The sequence below is a fragment of the Argentina silus genome, assembly GCF_951799395.1.
Source record: "Argentina silus genome assembly, chromosome: 17".
Classification (NCBI taxonomy): Eukaryota; Metazoa; Chordata; class Actinopteri; order Argentiniformes; family Argentinidae; genus Argentina; species Argentina silus.
This window is the reverse complement of record NC_139671.1, coordinates 18,211,383-18,236,724: the sequence shown is the minus strand read 5'-3', so window position 1 is coordinate 18,236,724 and position 25,342 is coordinate 18,211,383. Positions and strand designations below refer to the sequence as shown.

Below are 25,342 nucleotides of genomic sequence, written 5' to 3'. Positions count from 1 at the left end.
AACACAGCAAGAGCTGTCACGCCTGAGGTTGCTTTCTGGTGACTCTGGCGCCCCCCTCTGGCTATACGGGTCAGTGCCTCCCAATCTACCTTAAATCATACCACCTGTGTGTTCTGTCCCCTGTTTGTATAAATAGCCTGTGTGTTCCCCATGTCTTTGTCTGAGATCCCTCCCCGTCATTTGTGAGTACCCTGTCTTTCTGCCTGTATCGCCAGTCCCAGTGATTCCCGTTTGTATTATCATTCCACTTGTTAAGTGAGTATTTTATTTACGGAGCTTGTTTTCTCCACCTTTGTTTTACCGTTTGGTCCCCGTGTTTGTTTGTTCCCGACTCCCGACCTTTGATATTAAAACCCCCGCTTAAGAACACTTTACGCTGTTGTCTGAGTATCTCTCCGCACTTGGGTCCACCACACTACCACCCACCCTAACAAAGAGCAGTTTAGAGTCAGGTGTCAGGTGCCCACCTGAGGCTACAATGTGTTTATCAATGAGACATTTTGAGAAGAATAGACATTTTGGAAATGTTTTTCATTTGACAATTTAGTAATCCAGCAAACAAAAACTGCCATTCAGGCCTGATGATTACAGACTGATCACATTTGACTTTATTTTCCAAACAGTGTAGATCCTGCATGTTGGAACTGGAAGGTGACAGCACAGAATAATCTTCAACATGGCTTGCACGCGACAAAGTGCTTTAAAATACATTGAAGACCGCACATGTGATCTTATAAGAGTGATCCGGAATCCATCATCAATTCTTGAGAATCTCCATGAGTGCAAAGTCTTCAACAGTTTTGAAGTTGAAGACATTGAGGGACAGCATTTGAGAAGCGATAAAGTAAGACAAATACTGACCTGGGTGAAAGCTAAAGGGGAGGCGGCATGCTACGAGTTACTCAAGGCTCTGTACCTTACAAGGAATAGGACATTGCCAAAGAAACCCCCTCAGCAATCACATGAGCAGCTAGGCTTAGCAGCTTCTCAGGACAGACAAGAGTATGACTATCATCACTGGATCAGCTGCTTCCAATTCAAGGAAGACATAGAGATGGAGCCCAAAGTATTTCCTGGCAAGTGACTTTGTACAGGTTACTTCTGCATGCAATGTAACATTTTGTCTATTTTCTGTATGTATGCATACAGCTTAACTGTATCAACAGCTTAACCTTATCAATATATTGGTATGCACTGGTAGCCCCAGTCGATCATACACTGGTTGTGTTTGAATTGTTGATGCATTGTTTTTTTAATACTCTTCTTTCTTTTACTCTTGTTTTACTGTAGGCTCAAGGCCCTGTCACATGTACCAGAAACAGTTGAAATCTAAAGCACAAAAGATCACACAGGATGCATGTGAGCAGAGATGTAGTCCACCAGACAGTAATGGGGAAAGTGCCTCTTACACTCCTCTTGTGTTAGACACAGATGTGATTCCAACTCACTCTAAAATCAAAATGAAGAGTAAAAAATGCAAGAAAGCTCGACCTAAAAAAATGAACACCTACATCCCCAATGGCATGAAAGAAACATCCCCGGCTGACCTGCTCAAAACACATCATGAAAATGTCCTCTTGGTTGGAAAACCTGGAATTGGGAAAACAACCGTTACCCATCAAATGTTGAAAATCTGGGCAGAGAGCGAGCACAAAAAACAGCAATACATGTTTTACTTTGATGCGAAAGACATGTCCTGTATCACAAATGTCACAAACTTGGAAGGCCTTCTCTTTGACATGTACATTGAGCCTGAGAACATTGAGAATAAAGAAGAGGTGTTGCAAGATATTAAAGACAACTCTGAAAATGTTGTTATTATTTTTGATGGACTTTCAGACCTCTCTTCTCAATCAATAGTCAAGAAACTTATGGGAAAGGACCTTCTCCCAGATGCAAAGATTGTGATCACATGCAGACCAGAAGTTGAATCGGAAGAGTTCCTGTCAAAGTGGCCCAAACTCAGAGTTGAGGTGAAAGGGTTCAGTGATAAGTCCATCCGGGCTTACTTTACGAAGATGCTGAGCTCTCAACTTGACTGCTTGAGCAATGTGTTAAACAACTTGGAGTTGTTTAGTCTGTGCCATGTTCCGATGTATGCAATGATGGTGGTCACCTGCATTTTATACCGTACTTCTGATGCCTCTAAACAGCCATGCACTGTAACTGAAATGTACATCAACATCCTCCGCCACTGCATCCAAAAACACTTCAGTAAACCATTAAGGTATCTAGACAAGTGCATCCGTGAAAAGAGAGAGGAAATATTGGCTTTGGCAGAAATTGCTTTTGATGCAACACAACAAAAAACGGTGAACTTGACAGCACCAAGTTATGAAGAGGGCAATGTCCAATCTTCTTTCTTGGGGGTACTCATGGTTAAGGTTGCAGCTACAGCTTTGAGAACGTTCTCTGCATTTCTCCACTACACAGTGCAAGAGTTCTTTGCTGCCCTTTGGCTTTTGGATTCCTCAGACAAAAGCAGAGAGTTTCTGCAAAAGTGCCAGACGGAAGAGGGGAAACACTTGAAACACTTGGTCCCTTTCTTGTGTGGACTTCGAAATGAGATGAATATTGAACTGGTGAACTGTCTTATTCCAGAGCTAGAAAAGCAAGACACGACAGTGTTCTTTCATGAAGTATTGAATGCATTTTCACCTCCCCAAACAAACCAAGATTCTGACAGTGAACAGTCAACTTCTGAGATAGATGTACTGTTTTTATGCCAGTGCTGTTATGAATTGCAGTCTACCAAGGCCTGTCTGCTTCTACTAGACAAGCTGGAGTATCATCTTGACCTGAGTGGAGAAGATCTTGATCCCCACCATTGTTGCACTGTCTCTTATGTGATCAGTCAATCAGGAGACAGAAAGGTTGAGCTAGACTTGAATGATTGCACTGTGTCAGAACAAGGACTTAAGCTGATTCTTGGATCGATGAGGAATGTGCAATGTCTTGGGTAAGTCTGTTATTTTGTTCACTACAGTCACTTCGGTCTAAACTGGTTACAGTCCGATGAATTGGGAAATATCAAACCATTCCTTATTCATTTGTTAAATATCCTTTTTGCCAGAACATTTAATGGAAACAACTTCCAGGTAGTTTGGTGACCACGCTTGCGTGATAACTAATCTTGCCTGAAACCTGGACATGTGCTAGCTCCCTGTGGATTTAGTTTAGGGAAAATGCATGTCTTCCACATGGAAGTCCTGGGTTCAAACCCCAGTATGTCACACTCAGCTGCCAATCGTATGACTGAAAATAGATATTATCCGTTATCATTATTTATTTCCATTTACATTAAGCATTGACATTCACGTTGAAAAAGATACGTTTCATTCTACGTGTTCTGTCAGTGATGATCTATCTAAAATGTTTTAACATTTGTCTTTTCATAGATCTGACCCCTCAATGATGTGTGAACTCTGGACAACTGCGCTACACTGTGGGAGAGAGATAGACCTCATCAGCTTACTTGGTCTCTGCAAAAATGAGTTGCACCTTTCTGTCTCAGCTGAAGGGGGAGTGTTTGAGAGAGCAAAAGATGTAATGAAGAGGTCTGGGGGAGTTGACCTCTATCTACACTGGGATATGAGAACTTCTTTAAGCGATGATCTCAGCACGGCCATTTTAAATGGTTTACCTTATATCAACACACTCAGGTACATGCTTTACAATGTTGTACATCTATTGAGCATTTCAGTTGCACCTTATACTATATCATATGTTATTTTGAGTCTAATAACCTTTTGAATGTCTCCTGGTGTTATGTTCTTCGTCAATCTTATACTGTCGATAAGGTCTGATTAAAGTATTGTAATATTGAGATACATCCATCATATAGAAACCCCTGACAATGAGAAAATGTAATCAGTATTCATTTTTAAAGTCCTCGAAGTTCTCTTCAGACACCTTCATCTATTAAATGTGAAAGTGTTTGTGCAGATGTACTCCACCACAGGGTCAGAGAGGATTCCCTCCTGAAGAGTGGAGAAAGATAGAGAAGACATTGTTTCTGAATCTGTGCCTGCAAGCAGCTCTCAGTGAAAGAGAAGGCCTGAAAACAATTGTGGAAAAAGTATTGTCTCTGTCTGATACATTTCACAATCAGAGATGTGATTTCCTGCTGGATCTGTGCTCACATGTGAAAGACCATGAGACTCAAACAGGCAGGAGTGTCCTTCCAGCATTACGACCATTTTACCAGTCAGCTCCTGTAGTCTGGTACATAGACCTCTCAGAGAGAAAGGCCTCCCTCCTCCTAGAAGTGCTGAAACTCCAACCAGGGAAGAGACCAGTAGAGCTGAGAGGCTGGTCAGATGAAGAGAGTGAAGTGAGGAGTTTCCTTCAATGTTTGCCCTACATCTCACAGCTGTGGTAAGCAGATTTCTTCTCGTATTTATATGATATTGTTGCAGGTGTGTCATTTTTAGATCAATGAGAACACTCTAATGTTAATATCTAAATGTTGCTCTGTGTTAATTTAAACATTTTACCCTCTGTTTAGTGCCAATTCAGAGTATTACTTTATTATTCACCAAAGGGAAGTTCATTTTCAGCAGCAGGGAGATATACACAGGACCACATATCATAAACAAACAATAGATATAAAAACACAGTAAACAAACAATCGACACTTGACAATACACACCCATGAGCCACTAAGTGCAAACCACCAAAAATTCAGTCCCATATCATTAACACTAATATTCACAACTAAGAAACAGATCAACCAAGCACAAAAGTGCAAATATTGTTTAGAGATTTCGCTCTGATTTTGTTCATTTCTGACTGTTAGATTATTGTTTTGATCAACTTTTATTGTCCTTGTTGCAGGTTTAGTCCAAAGTCTGAGCACTCAAAGCAGTTCAAGTTCCTGGTGGCTCTCATCTGTAAAGCATCAGAGTTGGAGGAGCAGACAGGAGAGAAGACACTGGAGCTGTTGCCATCAGTGTTCAACCACAGCTCTTTCCCCTTCTATAGGAAGGATGATGCTAGGAAGTATCGATGTGATTTCCTGCTGGATCTGTACTCACATGTGAAAGACCATGAGAATCAAACAGTCAGGAGTGTCCTTCCAGCATTACGACCATTTTACCAGTCAGCTCCTGCAGTCTGGTACATAGACCTCTCAGAGAGAAAGGCCTCCCTCTTCCTAGAAGTGCTGAAACTCCAACCAGAGAAGAAACGTGTAGTGCTGAGAGGCTGGTCAGATGAAGAGAGTGAAGTGAGGAGTTTCCTTCAATGTTTGCCCTACATCTCACAGCTGTGGTAAGCAGATTTCTTCCCGTATTTATATGATATTGTTCCAGGTGTGTCATTTTCTTATCAATGAGAACACTCTAATGTTAATATCTAAATGTTGCTCTGTGTTAATTTAAACATTTTACCCTCTGTTTAGTGCCAATTCAGAGTATTACTTTATTATTCACCAAAGGGAAGTTCATTTTCAGAAGCAGGGAGATATACACAGGACCACATATCATAAACAAACAATACATATAAAAACACAGTAAACAAACAATCGACACTTGACAATACACACCCATGAGCCACTAAGTGCAAACCACCAAAAATTCAGTCCCATATCATTAACACTAATACTCACAACTAAGAAACAGATCAACCAAGCACAAAAGTGCAAATATTGTTTAGAGATTTCGCTCTAATTTTGTTCATTTCTGACTGCGTTAGATTATTGTTTTGATCAGCTTTTATTGTCCTTGTTGCAGTTTTATTCGAAAGTCTGAGTGCTCAAAGCAGTTCAAGTTCCTGGTGGCTCTCATCTGTAAAGCATCAGAGTTGGAGGAGCAGACAGGAGAGAAGACACTGGAGCTGTTGTCATCAGTGTGCAGCTACAGCACTTTCCCCGTCTATTATGATGTTGATGGTTATATTCATTATGATGATGGGATTAATCAATGTGATTTCCTGCTGGATCTGTACTTATATGTGAAAGACCATGAGACTCAAACAGGCAGGAGTGTCCTTCCAGCATTAAGACCATGTTACCAGTCAGCTTCTGCAGTCTGGTGCATAGACCTCTCAGAGAGAAAGGCCTCCCTCCTCCTAGAAGTGCTAAAACTCCAAACAGGGAAGAAACGTGTAGAGCTGACAGGCTGGTCAGATGAAGAGAGTGAAGTGAGGAGTTTCCTTCAATGTTTGCCCTACATCTCACAGCTGTGGTAAGCAGATTTCTTCTCGTATTTATATGATATTGTTACAGGTGTGTCATTTTTTGATCAATGAGAACACTCTAATGTTAATATCTAAATGTTGCTCTATTTTAATTTAATCACTTTACCCTCTGTTTAGTACCAATTTAGAATAGAGAAAGTATTACTTTATTAATCACCAAGGTAAAATTCATTTTCAGCAGCAGGTAGGTATACACAGGACCACATATCATGAACAAACAACACATATAAAAACAAAGTAAACAAACAATCGACACTTGACAATACACACCCATGAGCCACTAAGTGCAAATCACCAAAAATGCAGTACTATATCACAAACACTAATATTCACAACTAAGAAACAGATCAACCAAGCACAAAAGTGTTTAATCAGCTTTTATTGTCCTTGTTGCAGTTTGAGTCCAGAGACTGAGGACTCAAAGAACTTCAAGTTCCTGGAGGATCTCATCTGTAAAGCATCAGAGTTGGAGGAGCAGACAGGAGAGAAGACACTGGAGCTGTTGTCATCAGTGTGCAGCTACAGCACTTTCCCCCTCTATTGTGATGATGATGATGATGATGATGGGATGTATCAATGTGATTTCTTGCTGGATCTATGCTCACATGTAAAAGACCATGAGACTCAAACAGGCAGGAGTGTCCTTCCAGCATTACGACCATTTTACCAGTCAGCTCCTGCAGTCTGGTACATAGACGTCTCAAAGAGAAAGGCCTCCATCCTCCTAGAAGTGCTAAAACTCCAAACAGGGAAGAAACGTGTAGAGCTGACAGGCTGGTCAGATGAAGAGAGTGAAGTGAGGAGTTTCCTTCAATGTTTGCCCTACATCTCACAGCTGTGGTAAGCAGATTTCTTCTCGTATTTATATGATATTGTTACAGGTGTGTCATTTTTTGATCAATGAGAACACTCTAATGTTAATATCTAAATGTTGCTCTATTTTAATTTAATCACTTTACCCTCTGTTTAGTACCAATTTAGAATAGAGAAAGTATTACTTTATTAATCACCAAGGTAAAATTCATTTTCAGCAGCAGGTAGGTATACACAGGACCACATATCATGAACAAACAACACATATAAAAACAAAGTAAACAAACAATCGACACTTGACAATACACACCCATGAGCCACTAAGTGCAAATCACCAAAAATGCAGTACTATATCACAAACACTAATATTCACAACTAAGAAACAGATCAACCAAGCACAAAAGTGTTTAATCAGCTTTTATTGTCCTTGTTGCAGTTTGAGGCGAAAGTCTGAGGACTCAAAGGACTTCAAGTTCCTGGGGGATCTCATCTGTAAAGCATCAGAGTTGGAGGAGCAGACAGGAGAGAAGACACTGGAGCTGTTGTCATCAGTGTGCAGCTACAGCACTTTCCCCCTCTATTGTGATGATGATGATGATGATGATGATGGGATGTATCAATGTGATTTCTTGCTGGATCTATGCTCACATGTAAAAGACCATGAGACTCAAACAGGCAGGAGTGTCCTTCCAGCATTACGACCATTTTACCAGTCAGCTCCTGCAGTCTGGTACATAGACGTCTCAAAGAGAAAGGCCTCCATCCTCCTAGAAGTGCTAAAACTCCAACCAGGGAAGAAACGTGTAGAGCTGAGAGGCTGGTCAAATGAAGAGAGTGAAATGAAATATTTTCTTCAGTGTCTGCCCTACATTTCACAGCTGAGGTGAGTACTCACTTTGTATAGTACCAGTCATCATTACATTCAGCAAGACTTGTAATACCAAATCCCAATGCTTGCGAATCTGTTTACATTGATACTCAGATTACCGGATGTAAATAATGTATTACCAAAAGTCTCACATATTGTGGAATTTCTCTTTCACACCATATACTAAATCAAATAACAAAGGCTCAGTATTTAAGCTTTAACTGACTTGTAGTCAGTTAAAGTGAGTTGCTTCACATAAAACTCTATGTTTACATTTATTTTTTTAACAGTATAGATGATTAAATAGTCTTTTTTTTTATAATTTATATTTCATGATTGTGCCTCTACGGTCCATTTCCTCAGATTGCCTTCTGAGTCAGTGAAGCAGTTGGTTGTAGTTGTGTACGAAGCACAAGACCAGGACCTGACTCAGTCGTTCCTAGAGAAGATTGCTGGAGACCTGACCTGCTGCACACTGTCCTGTGAGGTCCTTCTCTATCTGCTGCAGTGTTCAACCCAGAACATCACTGTGGACCTCAGGAAGAACAGTCTTCTAGAGAAAGACATGTGCAGTTATCTTCCCTTTCTGAGCAGGATTATTTTGAAGAGGTGGGAAACCTTGAACTTCAGTATTTATCAAACCTATTTTGTATCCAAAAGTGTTTTTCAGCCATCTCCACAACAAATATGACCATGACTCTTTATGCTGAATATGTATACATGTGTCTATGTAGATATATGTATAGAACTGTATAAATAACTAATTCTATTCCTTATATTACTGTTCTGTATAACATGTATGTATTTCTGCAGGGCCAATTCCAGATTTGTAATGTCTGCTATCAGAGAGATATTTGTGCGGCGGGCCAATGACTGTGTGTCCAGTTTGTTGAGGTCATCAGCCCATGTCATCAACCTGAACAGCAGAAAGCTGAACAGAGAGGACTGTGCTGCTCTGTGTTTCGCTCTCGAGCACAGTGACGGGGTCAAACTCAACCTGCTGTGGGCCTCCATACCACCGGGAGGAGTCGAGAGTATACTGCCTCTGCTGGACAAAGTCTCTCATCTTAGGTGGGTTGTCATTATATCTAGCAGCCATGCGAGCATTGGCAGAAGTACAGTATGGTGTTCTTAGCCCCTATCCTGAGTTTACTGACAATATTTGTGTTTATTCACCAACAGTTTATTGTTAGCATTACCCTGTTAGCTGCTGTTAGTGTACTCCAAACTCAAATTGTGATCAAATTGTTGTTTCATAGCGACACAATATCCTTAAAAGTTAAAATAACGTATAATGTGGGCGAACTATCCATTTAATGTCTCCTGCTTCAGTGTTCACAGAAGGCTGCTGCTGAGGTTCCTCCACTGCTGCGCTGCCTCAGAGATCCAGCAGGGGGCAGCAGCAGCGCTGCTCAGGGCTCTGCAGCACAGGCTGGATTTCTCCTGCTCCTCCTCTCTAGACCTGTCAGAACAGGACGAGGAGAAGGCTCTGTGTCTCAGCGCTGAGGACTGCAGGGCCGTCTCCCTAGTACTGCAGCATGTCCAGTCCCAGCCCCCAACTTTGACCCAGCTCATTCTACGAGACTGTGAGGTGGAAGACGCCAGACTTGACCAGCTGTTTCCTATCTTACACAAAGTCTGTCTGAGGTGAGGGCTGGCACTTTGATCTCTGATGAGGAGGAAATGACAGTGGGCTACGTTTGAATGGTCTAAAAACCAGTCTTAGCACAAACGCGGGCACTGGCGGGGACGGTGGAGCGAGGGGGTGTGTCTAAATGTTAGTGTTGTTTTCAACTGATGGCACTTTACCTGCTCATTGTCATGACCACACCTCTATTACCCTCACTCCACCCACCTGAGCGCAGGCTAGGTGGTGTTCCAGCGCTGTGGTAATTTTGCCTGTTACCGCCGAGACAAATGCCAATACGCCTGTTTTTGGACCTGCGTCCATTTTGCCCCGGCTGAAAATAGAAAAAGGGCTTTTACTCCAGATAATAGGACTGACTATGCGCTCTCTGTCAGCTGTTAGTTTGCCATGGGACAACAAAAGAAAGTTCACTTTACAGCCGACTCTGACAACAATTCACTTTAATTTATAGGTGATCACTGAGGTGATTATTATTGTTCTTAGTGTGGAATGAACAAAAAAGGGAGTATTTGACTCCTCTGTGTCTCTCCTCAGCTCCAGCAAAGCCCTCCTCCTGCAGCTCCTGTGCCTTGTTCCAGTGAGGGGTGAGAGGAGGTCAGTGACCCGTGCTGTGTCCCTCTGCAGAGCCATGGGTAGAGAGCTGGACCTCAGTGAGACCAGGCTGGACCAGAGGGCCTGTGAAACTCTGGCCCTGGTTCTGGAGCACTCAGAGGGGCTGTCGGAACTGGACCTCAGCCACTGCCAACTCACAGACCACCTTCTAGAGCCGCTGCTCACACACCTGCACAAAGCACAAGTCTTGGAGTGAGTTTAAGTGTGTGTGCGTGTGTGTGTGCGTGTATGTGTGCGTGTGTGTGGATGAGTGGGTGGTTGGATGAGTGTGTGTTGTTTAAGTGAGTGTTTAAGTGTGTATAAATTCTGTTGTTTTGTAAATATCTGATCACATATTCTATTTCTCTCTCTCTCTCTCAGCCTGAGTCACAATGACATCACTGACGGTCTGACTGAAAAAATACTTCAAGCGGTCTCCATGAACAGTTCAACCTGCACCGTGCGGTGAGTGTGCGTACATGTAGCCTCTTTTCACCGCCGACGTATCTCCGACACAATGCCAGTTTTGCTTACATGAGCATTCGGAGGTTGAGAAGAAATAATCCAACGTGATTAGATCTGCTTCGAAACACGGTAGACGATGTTCCTCCACCACCCCAACGCTGTTTTTTTAAGTTAACAACGGAGATAGTCCAACAGTCTAAAAACAAAAAGCTTGTTTGAAGCTTTTTTATTATTGGTGCCAAATTACCAAATGACCTGTCAGTAATTTCATTTTGATTAACAACAGCCCACCCACTTCTGACTGCTCAGTAAAATTAAACCAGCTATCTTTGACACAGTCTGGAGTGTCGTCAAGAAACTAGTGTACTTACTGTACATGCAAAAAGGTTGTTTAAAGTTTTTTTTTATTACAACACGGGATGTGCTTGCTTGTGGTATCTGATTGGTGCTATGACCTGTCAGTAACTTCATTTTGAACAACAACACTTCTGACTTGCTCAGTAGCCATAAAACAAGCTATGTTTGACAGAATCTGGAGTCTGTTTCTGAGTCTGTCGTCCAAAGACTAGTCTACGGGTACATGCAATGCACGTGTCAGTAAAGTGTGTTTGTTATTGTGTGTGGGCACAGTGTGTGTAGTGATATGATGTTTTTGTTTTGATAAGACTTCTGTTGCAGGATGGTGAACTGCTTTTTAATGTTGAATCACTCTAACCCTTTGAAATAAACCCTCTAACCCTAACCCCTAACTCTCACCCTCACCAGGCTCTACAACAACAGAATCATGGACAGATCCCCCTTCATGACAGACAAGCGATTTGAGATCTGGTGAACCAGCATCAAGCCAAAGTGAAAGACAATAAACAGTGTGATTTTACCCACATCTTATAGCTTCTATGCCAAGGTGGTGATATTATTTTTATTACTCATAATGTCATTGTTCATGTTCAAGTTTAATGTCCTATTGTTTATAAAGTCTAATTTATTTATTAGGCATTAGTCATTGGTAAGAGTAGGTCATGTTTTTCTTGGATGTTGTTCCTTTTTAAAGGCGCTATTAATGATTTTGGAGTAATTTCTTGACTTTCTTGATTATGATTAATGACAGATATGAATACCTTAATGAGAGTAGAACATAATCTAACCAAAGTAATACGGATGTATTACTGTACTATTCATGTTTTTGTTGACATATTATGTATAGCTTGAAATCATCTTTTGAAAATGTAACACTGTTTTTATTCCTTGAGAACAACAGATAGACATCTAGAGGTCTTTGCATGTTAAAAGTCATTGTTTGGTGGCTTATGGCATTACGACTGCCAATGGCCCCTGGTGTGAGCATTGATTATGATGACTGACGGACAGATGATTCGCTTATTTAAACAAATGTATTTGTTGTAAGTCGCTTTGGATAAAGGCGTCTGCTAAATGCCATAAATGTAAATGTAAATGTATCACTAGTCTAGATTGTAATGATTTATGAAATGTTTATTTTTTACCTCAGCAACTCTGAGCTATTGACTGTATATTTTATCTCAGGTACCTACTGAATGTATTTAGAATTTCAGGTTTAATGGATTAAATCAGTGTTCTAACAAACAATAAAAGTTTGTACTACCGACCAACTCTCATGCCGTTGCTGCGTGCGCTTAGGAACGTGTGCCTGTGTTTGTCCAGTGTACCCGTGTTACTTTCGTTTACAGGATAACAGGAACTACACCTGTGCCTCACAATAATGATATACCGCAGTGTTACCTCTGTAAAGACGAGATCGTGTCCAGGATTGACCGAGAACTATGGAGTTATGGGTCTTGGCAGCCAGCCTTACTTTACTCTGGGTTTGTTTTATAGACGGAAAGGGAAATACGAGAGAAATACGAGAAGAGTTTGGAGATGGAGACATCGAAGGAATAGTTTGTTACTGAATAGTCTTTCATGTTGCCTTATTGTTTTCGGATTACGGCATGCTACATTTATTATAGCCTATCTTCGAGACATATAGGTCTAGCCTAAATAACGCAAATGAAAACACTACAGCCTAAACATTAAAAGCAAAGCAAATGTATGTAACAGACGAACGAAGCACCACAATTTTACATTTTATTGTAAGATTTCCAGATGATTTTAATATTTCTACCAGCGATTGCATTACGGCTGCACAGTGAGATGTATCGAGATGTTGTAAAGACCTGCTTTCATTTGCTGCACTCTGCTGTGTTTTAGGTCACTGTTTGTATCCCTCCCTGACATTAGTTCATCCCGTGCCGTTTCATCTGCAGGCAATGCCGTCCTCGAGCTGAGACTGCTCTTCCACGCGCTCACCAAAGCCGCGTGTCACCTCTGCCTGGCCGGGCACCAGCTACGTCGCGCTACCCTGCACGTCTTCAAGATGTGTTGGCACCTTAGAGATCCCGTAAAAAGCTCGGCGCACTTCCTTGAGAGCCTTTGTGTTATGTTCGAAACAGTTCCCAATCATCTGGGTGCCGCACTGAGCCTATGCACAGCAATCTGTCATGCGCTACAGGTGACGGTCTTCCTTCTTGCCTCTACTCTCCGTTCTCTTCAAAAGACTATCCTCTCCCTAACGGACTGAGAGAGAGACACCTGGGAGAAGGAACAGAACAGAGCCAAAGAGGACGAGAAGAGGCAGAACGCAGATGTGGCAGAATATGTCTCTGTCTTCTGCCAGGACCCCGTCACCTCCCTCCGACTCAAAGTTAAATAAATCTAAACAGGTTGACTGTTTGTGGATTCATGACTTTATAGGCGAAGCACTTGGAGGTTGATATCTGAGAATGGCTACCATTTAACTCAGGGGCAAAAATAAATAATTTCCCTTCCTCTAATCGGTGTAGGCTATATGGACAATATAATATGCACTATGCATTGTTACACTTGCCTTTAAACATGTTGATTTTAAATAAAAACTCATGCAACAAATAATAATATTCGAATTCATATTTTGAAGGTGTGATTGGATGAAGTGGAGTCGGGGATAGGGATGTGGACGTGCGCTCATTTGAAAATGGCTAAAAACTTTAATCACGCGTAATAGCCAACCCTTACGACAGATTAGCCTACTGGGAACTGAATGATAGGCTCACAGTTTGTGGTCAGTGTGACCTCAATACGCAAACTGCTCCTATTATAACCACAAAAACAATAGTACATCCTTTACAATATAGGCCTACCTACTCTAATGCTTGAGAAACAGGAAACATTTATTAGAAATGTATAGCCTAATGGACACATGCCTTCAACGTCCTAATGCGTCAAATGGGCACCTGAAGTGCACTTTAGAATCCCGTCGAGTTGACAGCCACCTCACCTGTCCTGTGCCCAATAGGCTAAGTCCTGCTGCACCGTAGCGTAGCTGCGTAAAGACGACTCGGGGTTATTTAGCTTAGCCTAGCCTACTTTTTATTTTATTTGCAGAGTGCACAAACCGGAGAGGACTACATGGATTGGTGGACTACATTGGCAGCGAGTATAGCCTTACTCTGGCTTCTCTGTTTTATAGACGGTAAGAGAACATGGTTAGAGGATATATGGAAGCGTTCATCATCAAAGGAACGGTGTGGCGATGGTCTTCCATCTTATGGCGGTATGACAAAGCTTTCATCCATTTATAAAATAAACCTTAAGCATAGCCTAAGCCTACACCGTACCACACGAGTGTAGCTCACAGTAAAAATGTCTATTGAAAAGCAAAACAAACTAACTAATTAAACAAACTATGTAGCAGGTGGCTGACATCGCTCCAAAATTAGACAGTTTTCCTTCCAATTTTCTGAGTAGCCTATGGGCTTAACACAAAAAATGCCTATCAGCGTGTGCACAGCGTAGCGCATTGTGAGGTACAGTTTGTCATCGCCTGAAATTGTTAAATTTACACCCTCACACCCCTCCCAAATGTACCCCAAGGTATTTGGCTGTGACGCACAGCACAACCTGTTATCCCAGTTCAAAAGATCAACTGATTTGTGGCTATATCCTGTTTATTGTCAATTCAGATTTGGACCTGAAATATTAATTGAGAAAATCAGGAGACATCAAGGTTTGGTGCGAACATGCAATATAGATTCCATATTGTTGGTCTCGCTCAAGGATCTACAATTACAACAGGGGACCATCCTGCCTCGCGTGTGAGGTTGCTCGGGCTCTCACACGGCTAGAGATCTAGATTAATCCATGCTAGACACTTTGTAATGGTTCCTGACATTAGCCAAGGAGTTTTAAATAACACTTCAGCTGACCCGTCACCCTCTTTATCTCCAGGCAACGCTGTCCTAGAGCTGCGGCTGCTCTTCCACGCGCTCACCAAAGCCGCTTGCCACCTCTACCTGGCTGCGCTCCCGCTGCGGCGCGCAGTCCTCCACTTCGCCAGGTCTATGTGGCACCTTGTCAACCCAGGGCCTCCCCCTGCAAAAAAAGGCTCACTGCACTTCCTGGAGGGTCTTTGTGTCGTGTGCGAGACGGCTCCCAACCTCATGGGAGCGGCGCTGAGCCTGGGCGCGGCCTTCTGTCACGTCGCGCAGGGGACGCTCTTCCTACTCGCCTGCACTCTCCGCTCCGTCCAGGTGAATCTCCTCCACCAGGTGGACGGGTTGAAGGAGAGATGGGAGAAAGAACAGAACAGGGCAAAAGAGGAGGAGAAGAGGCAGAACGCCAAAGTGGTGGAGTATCTGTCCGTGTACTGTCAGGACCCCGTCACCTCCCTCCGCCTCAAGGTTGACAAATAGATAACGTATTTGTGTAAAATGTGAAATATCGGCAAGATGGCACTTTAAGATGCCTTTGTATAGCCAGCTTGGGGTTGATGGGGCCCAGGCGACCTGGTGGATTGACTTTTGATGATTTATACAGGAGGTAGGCATTCAACTGCTTTTGAGGAATTTTGACCACGGTGTGAAGAAACTGCACACAAGGCAAAACTAAAGCATGTAAACAGATAGACCCAATTGGTTGTTGAGGGCAACAATGTAAGGAAACAGAGGATCGGAAATTAAAAGATGAGGAATCTTTAAAGTGTCACTGATTTTTATTAAAGAATTTACATTTTGAGAGAAACAAAAACTGGAGATAAATGTCAATAACACGTATTCCTTATTACAATTGTGTACCTGATAATTCATGTTGTTATGATGAAGTGGCAATGTAATCCTATAAATTAGGATTGAATATCCTAAGGAAAGGAAATACACAAAGGAGCTTGGATTGATTCACAGTGTTTAGATTGCCTTCTACTGTAATGGAAGTGTCCAGAGTTATCCTAATGCACTCGTCTTCACTTTATTAATTGCACTTATTCCACTATAAGTATTATTCTAATTTTGAGATTGTTTTACCTTCTGGGTTTGTTTGTCCCTCTCTCCCTCACCAGGAAGGCTGTGCAAATAACAGCTTTTAAAAACTGAAAAGGTCTACATCAGAATAACTGTATGGATTAACATTGCTACAGGTATCATTTCAGAAGCTCATTTTTCAGTCAGTCTCTCAGAAGGTGAACACGAGAGAGCCCAAACTGTGGCTGCGTTTCATTCCTGAGTACTGTCCTCTTCCCCTCTCACCTCAACTGCATTTATAGTTGAAGAAAATAAACAGAAGCTTATGTAATACTTGCAACAGCGTCGGTAAGCAGTACTGCAGCTCCACCATGTTGCCAACCTTCTGTTCCCCTCACCCTGTCCTATCCGGTCAGTGAAAGGAAGACAAACAAGGACAGGATTGAAGGGAACAACATTCTGGAATGAAACGCAGCCAGGTCTTAGGCAGGTGATTGACATCCAGGCAGAGGTAGTTTGTCTGAGAGCTCTCTGTGCTTCGCACACACACACACACACACAGAGAGAATATGGATGGGACCGACACTGAGGTTGAGTCCATAACAGACACCTGAGAGAATGTTGATGCTAAAGTCTTGGGTTAGGGGCAGCCACAGGCATCTGGGGTGGGATTTTACCAGCTGGGGAGAGAGAGATAAACAGGTTGTAGTACCCATCTCTAGTAAGAGAAAAAAAAAAAAAAAAAATCTATGCATCTATCGTCCAAACCTACTACCAAAATAAGACTTGGCAAGCCCACAAAGTTTCTTCTGGGACTTCTTTTTCTAGGTCATTCATAACGGTGACATAGTAAAGACAGCCAAGCCAGTGTTTGAAGTTCCCTATGCGAATAATAGGGTTATATAGTTCAAAAATCTGTGTGAGGCCATGGGGAACTGCCTTACCCAGTATATCACCTATTCTCCTGACGGCTTCTTTGTTGACTCTGAATTCATTTTGATCATCTCTGGAATGAGAGGGACAGTCAGTCAGACACACTCACCACTGGGGCACACTGAAAAGATTAACATTCACCATGACACGACTGCTTACATTCTTAACTTCGTCACAGCATCCAGTCTCAACAGTGCAGACAGGACATTTTTCAGCGTGTCAGACGAAAGTGTTTCGTAGGACCTCAGCTCCCCTATGAGAGATACAAGGAGATTATGGAGTCAAGATTGGAATGAGAGAGATTATGGAGTTAATCTTATTCCCAGACTACGGTGACACATATGTCAATGAGTTGTCTGGGCGGTAATTGGTGAGATGCTATTACTCTCGAGTCTCGAAGTAAGACACGTTACAGGATCCAGGGGAACCTGTAGTGGCACATCCAGGCAGACACCACAACATCACACATTCAGACAGACAATGCAGAGCAGACATGCTTCTTGCTAATGTAGAATCAATCATGTCATCTCTGTAAATTCCATTTCTATCAGCCATCAACCCGCCCCCTCCACCAACACACACACACACACACAGTTCCCTCCTCTAAGGAGCCCTGTCTGTCCTTGCTTGTTCCTGGAGGCACAGCCTCAGAAGGGACCTGTGGTACGCGCACCCACCTTACCTGAGAGGAGGAGCTGGATGGCCAGCTTCCGGACAGCAGGTACAAACTGTCTCTCTGTGAACACCTGAAACCCCGCCTCACACAGGTACCTGAACACCACCTGACCAGGGTGACAAACACATCCACCAATCACATTACAATGAGCCCGTCCTCCGATTTCCACCTCCACCAGCCTCCCCTGCTACACGCCACGATTGTCTCTGACTAAAGTACCTGATAGGCCTCCATAAAAGGCAGGAGCAGCGCTCGCAGGAAGGAAGTCGTACTCTGCCCCGCCTCCGTCTCTGTCACTTCCTGTTGACTGGTCTGTATCGCTCCACACTTTGTCAGTAAGGAACATGCCTCCTCAAAGTCCTACAGGACAGACACCAGCACAAGATCTGTTAGTATATCTACTGATATCTGTACAGCTGTCAACATATCTACATCTGCCAACATATTTGTACATAGATATAAATTAGTAGATATTGACAGATCTATCCACCCATAAATATATCAGTCAGTATATTCTGTATACTGAATCGGTCAATTACAAGTACCATGTCACACGCAGCTCATTTCATGAGCCGAGCCATCAGTACGCAAGGTAACAGAAGTGAATAGAAGAGGTGATGACTTGAACACCAAACACTGTCGCCCACCTCTGAAGACCTGCCGGGGACGAAGATGAAGTCGTTGGAGAAGACGTCCTGTAGGAACCTGAAGAAGCTGAAGATGTCCTCTGACAACAGAATGGACACATGGTGAGACAGATGGAGGTACCTTGTGTGTGTCTGTGTACAGTAATACGGTAACTCACCTGTCATTGTGTGTGCGGTTGTAGTAACTCACCTCACTGTGTGCAAGTATAATACTGTAACTCACCTCTCTGTGTGTGTAGTTCCTCACCTCTGTGTGGGTGTGGTTACAGTAACTCACCTCTCTCTGCGCGTGTGCGTGTGTGTGTGTGTGTGTAGTTCTTCACCTCTGTGTGTGTGGTTGCAGTAACTCAACTCTCTGTGTGTGTGTGTGGGTGTGTGTGTGTGTAGTTCCTCACCTCTCTGTGTGCTGTGTGTGAGGTGTATAGCCAAGGCCAGCATGGCGGGACGCACAAACACATGTATGGCCTGGTTCCTATAGGAGGCCACCATAAGGACCGGCCCCGCCCTCCTGACCACACCCTCCTCTGGACTGACAGGTACGCCCCTCCTCCCAGTACGCCCCTCCTCCACCACCAAGTGGACACGCCCCCCTTCACAGCGAACCACAGAGCTGTGCAAGGCCATGCTGGATGACATCACTTCGAAATCAGGGACCTGATCTAGAGACAGAGGGAGAGAGAGATAAAAACAGTGTGTGTGTGTGTGTGTGTGAGCACAGGTGTGTATGTGTGTTCTTTGAGAGTGTGTGTGGCTTGGAGTTCTCTAAGGACCTATACAGACCAGGGCCTGACCTACAAACAAGATCAGAATCCACACCGGATTACTGGACAATGACTCTATTGAAGGGGCCCACCTCACTACACTAAATCCCTTTCAAAACTCTACAGCTGGTGATAGGAAATCTGTACCCTATAACTATATACCAAAATTGCTGTACTATATTATTATTAGCAGCATTATAAACAACAAAATAATAAACAATATACTAATAATGATAATAATAATTTCAACCAATATCCGATGGGAACCTGTGTGTGTACTGTAGAATATTGTAATAAACAATAAATATGTAGATATCTCCTAAGTTTTCCTTAATCGTCACAATGTTATAACACACTCTTATAACATCACATTACGTTTTTCTATACACATCACTTCAAAACAAACATGATAGACACGGCAGGTCTCCCTCGCAAGAGGTCTTTTGACCTCAACGGGACTGAATAAGGGTTAAATAAATTAAAATATAAATCAAACAAAACAGACGGAGCCCCTACCAGGCCAGTGGAGGTGTCCCCCGAAGCCCAACGCCAGCCCCCGGAGCCACAAGGTCCTCTGGGTGAGAAGGTCCCAGGCCAGCCCCCCCTCCTCCTCCTCCTGCCTGGGCGGGGGTCCCTGGAGCAGCAGGCAGGCCATGAGGGACCAAGGGCTCAGCATGGAGCCCTCTTCCTGGACACGAACCACCAGGTGGGCCATCCAGTTCACGCAGGCCTGGGCCCTGGCACTGGGTCTCTGGGGGAGGTCTCTGTGTGTGTGTGTGTGTGAGAAAGTGATTAATTTATTTCATTTATTTATTTTTAACATGCAAGGCTCCTTAAAATAGGGATTAGAGAAACGGGAATTATAACCAGGGCATGGAGTTTATCTTTTGGTACAGAAGGTTGGAACACTGAGGTCAGGTGAAGGGTCAAATGCAGGTCGCGAGAACGAAATAGGACAATAAGATACAGCATTAAAAAAACAGTTTGATGTTTTCATTTCTTAGAGTTTGGTGTTTTATCCCCTACAAAATAAATAAATAAATAAAACAGAGTGAAATGTCCCTTTAAGGCTGCAGGTGAGGTGTGTACCTGGGGATGAGGTTGTAGTGGCTGTACCTGGGGATGAGGTGTGTATCTGGGGATGCGGTTGTAGTGGCTGTACCTGGGGATGAGGTTGTAGTGGCTGTACCTGGGGATGAGGTGTGTACCTGGGGATGAGGTTGTAGTGGCCGCGGTCGATCCTGCCCTGAGACAGCTGCCTCACTGACAGAGGATGGCCGAAGTAAACATGCATACTGCCATAGTCCTCCTCCAACACCCTCCTGGCCTTCAACAGACCCTGGAGGGAGGGGGAGAGAGAGAGAGAGAGAGAGAGAGAGATTGTGAACTAAGATGTGCATGTCTGTAATTGGGTGTATGGATTGTACCATTGTTTGTGAAAGGCTCGGGGGTGACTGGTCGTACCATGGTGGTCTCTTTGGGCTTAGGGATCCCCAGCAGCTCGTGGGCCAGCAGAGACTCCTCCAGCACCCTGTCATAGCTGATACTGATGGGCAGCAGAGTGATGTCATACACCTCCCCTTTAAAGAAGGGCTCCAACACCATCTGTAACATACCTGCAGAAACATACACACACTATGAAAAATAGCAGCTAGTATATCTTTCATAAGGCAATATAATTAGCACAGTAAGGTGGACACACTCACCTAACTTGGGTGTGAGAGACTTCAGTGTACGACTCCTTAGACCTTCCACATAGAACTCTAAAGGAGCATAGCCTTTCTTAAGACACAGAAAGAGGAATTCCACTGCATTAAACACACATTCCAGAGCAGCAAGACTCACTGTGGAAAAGTCAATAAAGCTACAATTCTTGCGTGAGGAGAAAAAAGCATCGCTACTTATAAAAGGAGAGCTGCTGTAAATGTTGCCATTGCTTACCATTACAATTATGTTGCTGTAAATGTAAATGAGACAGCTTCCCTGGTAAATGAAGGTCAAATACATCATTGGGATGTGGTGTAGGATGGGAGTTCTCTTCAGACACGTACCCTAACGATGGTTTTGACGTACTCAGACAGCACGGCCCAGTACAGCTTGTCTGAACCTATGGCGCGTCGGATGAAGAAAGCCCCGGAACGTCGGAGTATCTCCCCGATCATCTTCATCCCCATCAGAGCTGGATGAGGGGACGGACGGAAGGATGGACAGACGGGGAAGGAGGCAGACAGGGAGGAAGGAGGCAGACAGGCAGACAAATTAGACCATGTTGTGGTTTAGCTTTTCGTTATTGAAAGCTTATTGTGGTGCAGGCCTATTAGCATGGGCGACTAACACAGACTAACCAAACTGGTGATATCAAAATGGTGCGTCAATAATAGAATAGAACATGTATTATGTATGTATTAAGGCGGTAATAGGGCATCATAGTCTGTAATAAGGCATCATCTGTAATAAGGCATGTAATAGTCTGTAATAGATACTTGCGAATTCCAGCAGCTATTACGGGAATCTGGAGGTCATAGGTGAAAAGGATGTAGGAGAGAACCAGGAAGTCAACGTAGCTCCTGTGATTGGGCATCAGGATCACTGGAGACTCCTGAATGGCCTGTTGGAGCTGAGGAGGTGGGACAAAGAAACATTATTCAGAACCATCCCGATGGTATTTAGAACCATCTAGACCAGCAGCACTAATCCACCGACAGTCACATGGCTCTTCACAGATGGTGTTTAACCAGTACTCTCAGGCTGTTCAGGCCCTCCTGGGTGATAGTGGGTTGAAGTAGTGCTTTAGTACTACACACACACACACACACACACACACACACACACACACACACACACACACACAGCGTTTCTACTACATTTACGGCATTTAGCAGACACCTTTATCCAAAGCGACTTACAACAAATACTGCACTACTTGTAGCGTGTAGCATGTTCAAAAATCACGCGAGCCAGAACGACATCACCGCGGGTCGTGTCGCCCGAATTCTCGTCAAGTCGCCATCTTCCATTGACAATGAATGACCACCGGTCGTCTTGTAGCGGGGCGTCGACCCGTGTGTGTGTACGGTCGCTTTAGGCTCAAGTATGACAGTAGTAAACAGATGATATTTTGGCTCCTAGATCAGAGATGACCCTGTTCAAGCCCTCCTGGGAGCTACAGCACCTCCCAACAGACAGCCCTGCTGTACAACAGCACTAACTCACTACTGTAGTATTACAGTAGTACATGGATGGTATTAAGATTTGTGGCTGACCCTATTGAGTCCTTCCTGGTTGACGTGGATGCTCCTGAAGATTCTCTTGAAGACCTTGGTCAGGGTGTAGCCCAGCAGCCTGATGAAACTCAGCTGCAGGTTCTGCGACATCTCCTCCAGTATCCCACAAGCCTCCTCTCTCACCAACTCCACCGACTCCCCGGTCTCAACGGCAATCTGCAGAGAGAAAGAGGCCAGGGCTAATGTAGAGATGTCCAAGCAGTCAAAGCACCATTGCTGGACACGGTTTTCTGATATGTGCTGAACAAGTGAAAACTAAATGTGAGGAAACTGAGCTAAACTTGCTGTAGCAGCAGTCTCATACACATGTAAAGGGAGGGAGCACACACACACCTCCTTGGTGATGTAGCGCAGGTACTGTGACTCTAGCACTGTCCTGTGGAGGGCACTAGCGGAGCAGGGCGGGCCTCCTCTGAGGGGTTCGGGGTTAAAGGTCCTGAGGGCGTGGCCCAGGTCACTGCTCCTCCTCCTCTCCTCCAGGATGTCCATAAACCCCTCCTCCTCTGGGTCCAGCCTCCTGGGCTCCACAAACTGGACCAAAGCATCAGAGTGGTTTACCTTATTCCAACACTTGGCAAAACACATCCTTCCTTCCTCGAGGTAACAAGTGATTCAGAACTATTGGACAGGTGGTTGTTCTTCTCCATTCTCTAATACTCTATTCTAGACTCTGGGCATTTAACACTCTGTGGATAAGTCAAATGAACAGCCTGCCTTGTGGATTTGCAATAATGGTATAGTTAGTTATATACTCTAAAGACTATGCAATCTTGTATCACAGTTCAGGATCAGGACTATAGGACTAAAGGGTGAGTCTTGGTTGAACAGTGATATGGGTCTGGGTTTGGCAAACAGCCTTGTTCATTACTGCATTAGGCCTGCATACAATAGATGAATGAAAGATAAAGGGTACATTGAAATGTAATGCATTACAATTTAATGCATTGCCACTAAATCAACTACGTATGGAAAGCAAACCTTCAAAGGGATATAGTCTAATAGCCGCACCATAGCGTTGCGGAGTTCTGTCGCGACAGATACCGAAAACTTAATTCGACATTCAACCGAGCGACGACAGACACTAGTCTACATAAAACGAAATAGGAAAGCTTCGTTAGTCCTCTGATTGCGGGTAGGTCTACAGCATTCCCGCTGACTGGTCTTTATCAGTTGTTATGGTTGTCGACAGCCAGCAGGGCTTGGACTCTGGACACTGAACGCTCCGTGGATAAGTCAAGTGAACAGCCTGCCTCGTGTGTTTGCAATAATGGTATAGTTAGTTATATAGTTCGTATAGTAATAGGTGAGAATTATTATTTTACGAAAACATGAAGGCCTATAAAGCGAAAGCAAAACTAAACTAGAAAGCGGAGTTGCAGGCACGAGTAGTATAGCGGACAAAGTCGCGAGATAGGTCTAATAGCCTAAACACAGAATCGGAAAAGAAAACTAGAAGAAAATCAAAGAATAGACCTACCGAGCTTGCCATTATCGGGGGGCGTAAAGTCTGTGGCAGGTGCTTGTGCCGTCGCATACCCCGCTGTTTACTTTGACAAAGCCTCGCGCTACCGGGAGACTCTCCGTAGTCTTATAGGGGGTCGAAGCCAATGGGGTTGCTGCATTTGGGGAACTCCTCCCGACACGCTGTACCGCAGCACCCCCTTCAATGAATGTCCCCAAACGCCCTAAGGCAATGCGTTTCTCACTGCCTATTATGTTATTATATAGCATAAAGGTCAGTTTTCGGCATGACAAACTGTTGATTGCTTTGCTAAAAGGTCACCCTTTTTCAAGACATTTACTGTCAAACAGCCAAGCTCATTCCATTCGGTAGCCTACTACTAGCTCAGGATTTAGTATTTTTCCCGTTACATAAAGTGTAAGCGCATTGTGGACGTGATGTATCACACCGCATTTATCTCGATCCCATTCAAACAGTGCGTATTTTAGACTGTTGTTCGTGTTGCATGGGTGCTTCTATAGCTCTACTTATGAGAGGAATGCATCGCCTGAAGCGCTGTGTTGCAGTGTGTCCTTCCTGTAGATACAGATAGCTTCCGTTTACATTTCAGCATTACAGCGATTTAGCCACTAAACTTGTTCAACCAGTGACACATTGCCACTAAACTTGTTCAACCAGTCCAGACAGTGTGAGATTAAATCGCTGTCCAGTGTCCCAGGTGCTGAAATATGAGGCTATACCTGAAACTCGCTTTAAGACGTAGGTATGTAGGCTGGTCTGGCTACATCAACAATTGTAAAGATAAATAAATAAGTCAACACATTTCAAAGGCATTTTATTGAAGTAATCATCAATAGAGCAACAACTGTAACAGTGACCAGGTCAAATGAAACTTTTATCGATTAAATATCAGAGCACAACACATTGAATAGTCAATAACTGCAATGATTAAGGCGAAATAAAACTAATCGTAACGCGGATCTTTCACAGAAAGAGTAGCATAATTCAGCATGATCATATGTGACGTGCCAGTGGGCACATCGGTACCCTGCAATGACGACGTCCTATGACTCGAACTCTGTGAGTATACTGCTGCGTCGGTAGGAGAAATGCCGGTGGAATATTGTCCTTATTCTTGCTACATAGCCTATTGCTCTAAGTAACACAACCTCCTTCAAATATCCTGATTAATCCTCTTAACCCAGAAACTCAGACCCATGCCTATTTCTACAAATTAGGCGCAAATGCCTTTGTTTTAAGCTAATGCACAAACCTGCCAAACCAATGTCCTCTGCTTAACCTTTCACCCAGAGACAGAACCAATCAATGAAGAAGGGGACATTATCAATACATAAATGAGCTGTGTCTGATAAAGTGGTAAGGTCACAGAATTGAAGGCAGATTTGGCTTCAGTATAAGGTCAACGAAAGGCATGTTCAAAAAAGGTTTGAATACGATATACAGCACAGTGGAGGCTGGTGAAGGTAGAAATCGGACGACGGGCTCATTGTAATCCATGGCACGTGTGTTTGATACCATTCCTTATTCCATGCATTACAATGAGCCCGTCCTCCGATTTCTACCTCCACTAGCCTCCCTTGATGCAGCACTATGTCCTGATAATTATCTCACTATCGATAGTATACACATATACACACCTTCTATGGTCAATAACGAAAATAAATAAAACATATTTTGTGGCACTTAC

General features: G+C 43.6%; 2 protein-coding genes across 2 annotated transcripts; one reads left to right on the top strand and one right to left on the bottom strand.

Moving 5' to 3' along the window:
- The first annotated feature begins 1,299 nt into the window (after positions 1-1,299).
- LOC310818154 (uncharacterized protein) lies at positions 1,300-12,207 on the top strand. Its single transcript, XM_083688947.1, has 13 exons — positions 1,300-2,959; positions 3,399-3,662; positions 3,946-4,377; positions 4,837-5,271; positions 5,733-6,185; positions 6,595-7,038; positions 7,448-7,894; positions 8,243-8,488; positions 8,693-8,950; positions 9,212-9,526; positions 10,062-10,331; positions 10,500-10,583; positions 11,349-12,207. The coding sequence occupies exons 1-13, from the start codon at positions 1,308-1,310 to the stop codon at positions 11,413-11,415; spliced, it is 5,367 nt and encodes a 1,788-aa protein (XP_083545073.1). The 5' UTR covers positions 1,300-1,307; the 3' UTR covers positions 11,416-12,207.
- Positions 12,208-15,614: 3,407 nt separating this feature from the next.
- On the bottom strand, positions 15,615-23,747 carry gnpat2 (glyceronephosphate O-acyltransferase 2). The gene is given in 17 exon segments (XM_083688552.1): positions 15,615-16,551; positions 16,816-16,877; positions 16,964-17,057; positions 17,487-17,586; positions 17,700-17,840; positions 18,128-18,207; positions 18,523-18,786; positions 19,405-19,652; positions 20,097-20,227; positions 20,353-20,504; positions 20,595-20,670; positions 20,940-21,059; positions 21,061-21,067; positions 21,372-21,505; positions 22,152-22,328; positions 22,506-22,703; positions 23,650-23,747. Coding segments are annotated over 17 exon segments (2,094 nt in total). The 5' UTR covers positions 23,707-23,747; the 3' UTR covers positions 15,615-16,498.
- Between the last annotated feature and the right edge of the window lie 1,595 nt (positions 23,748-25,342).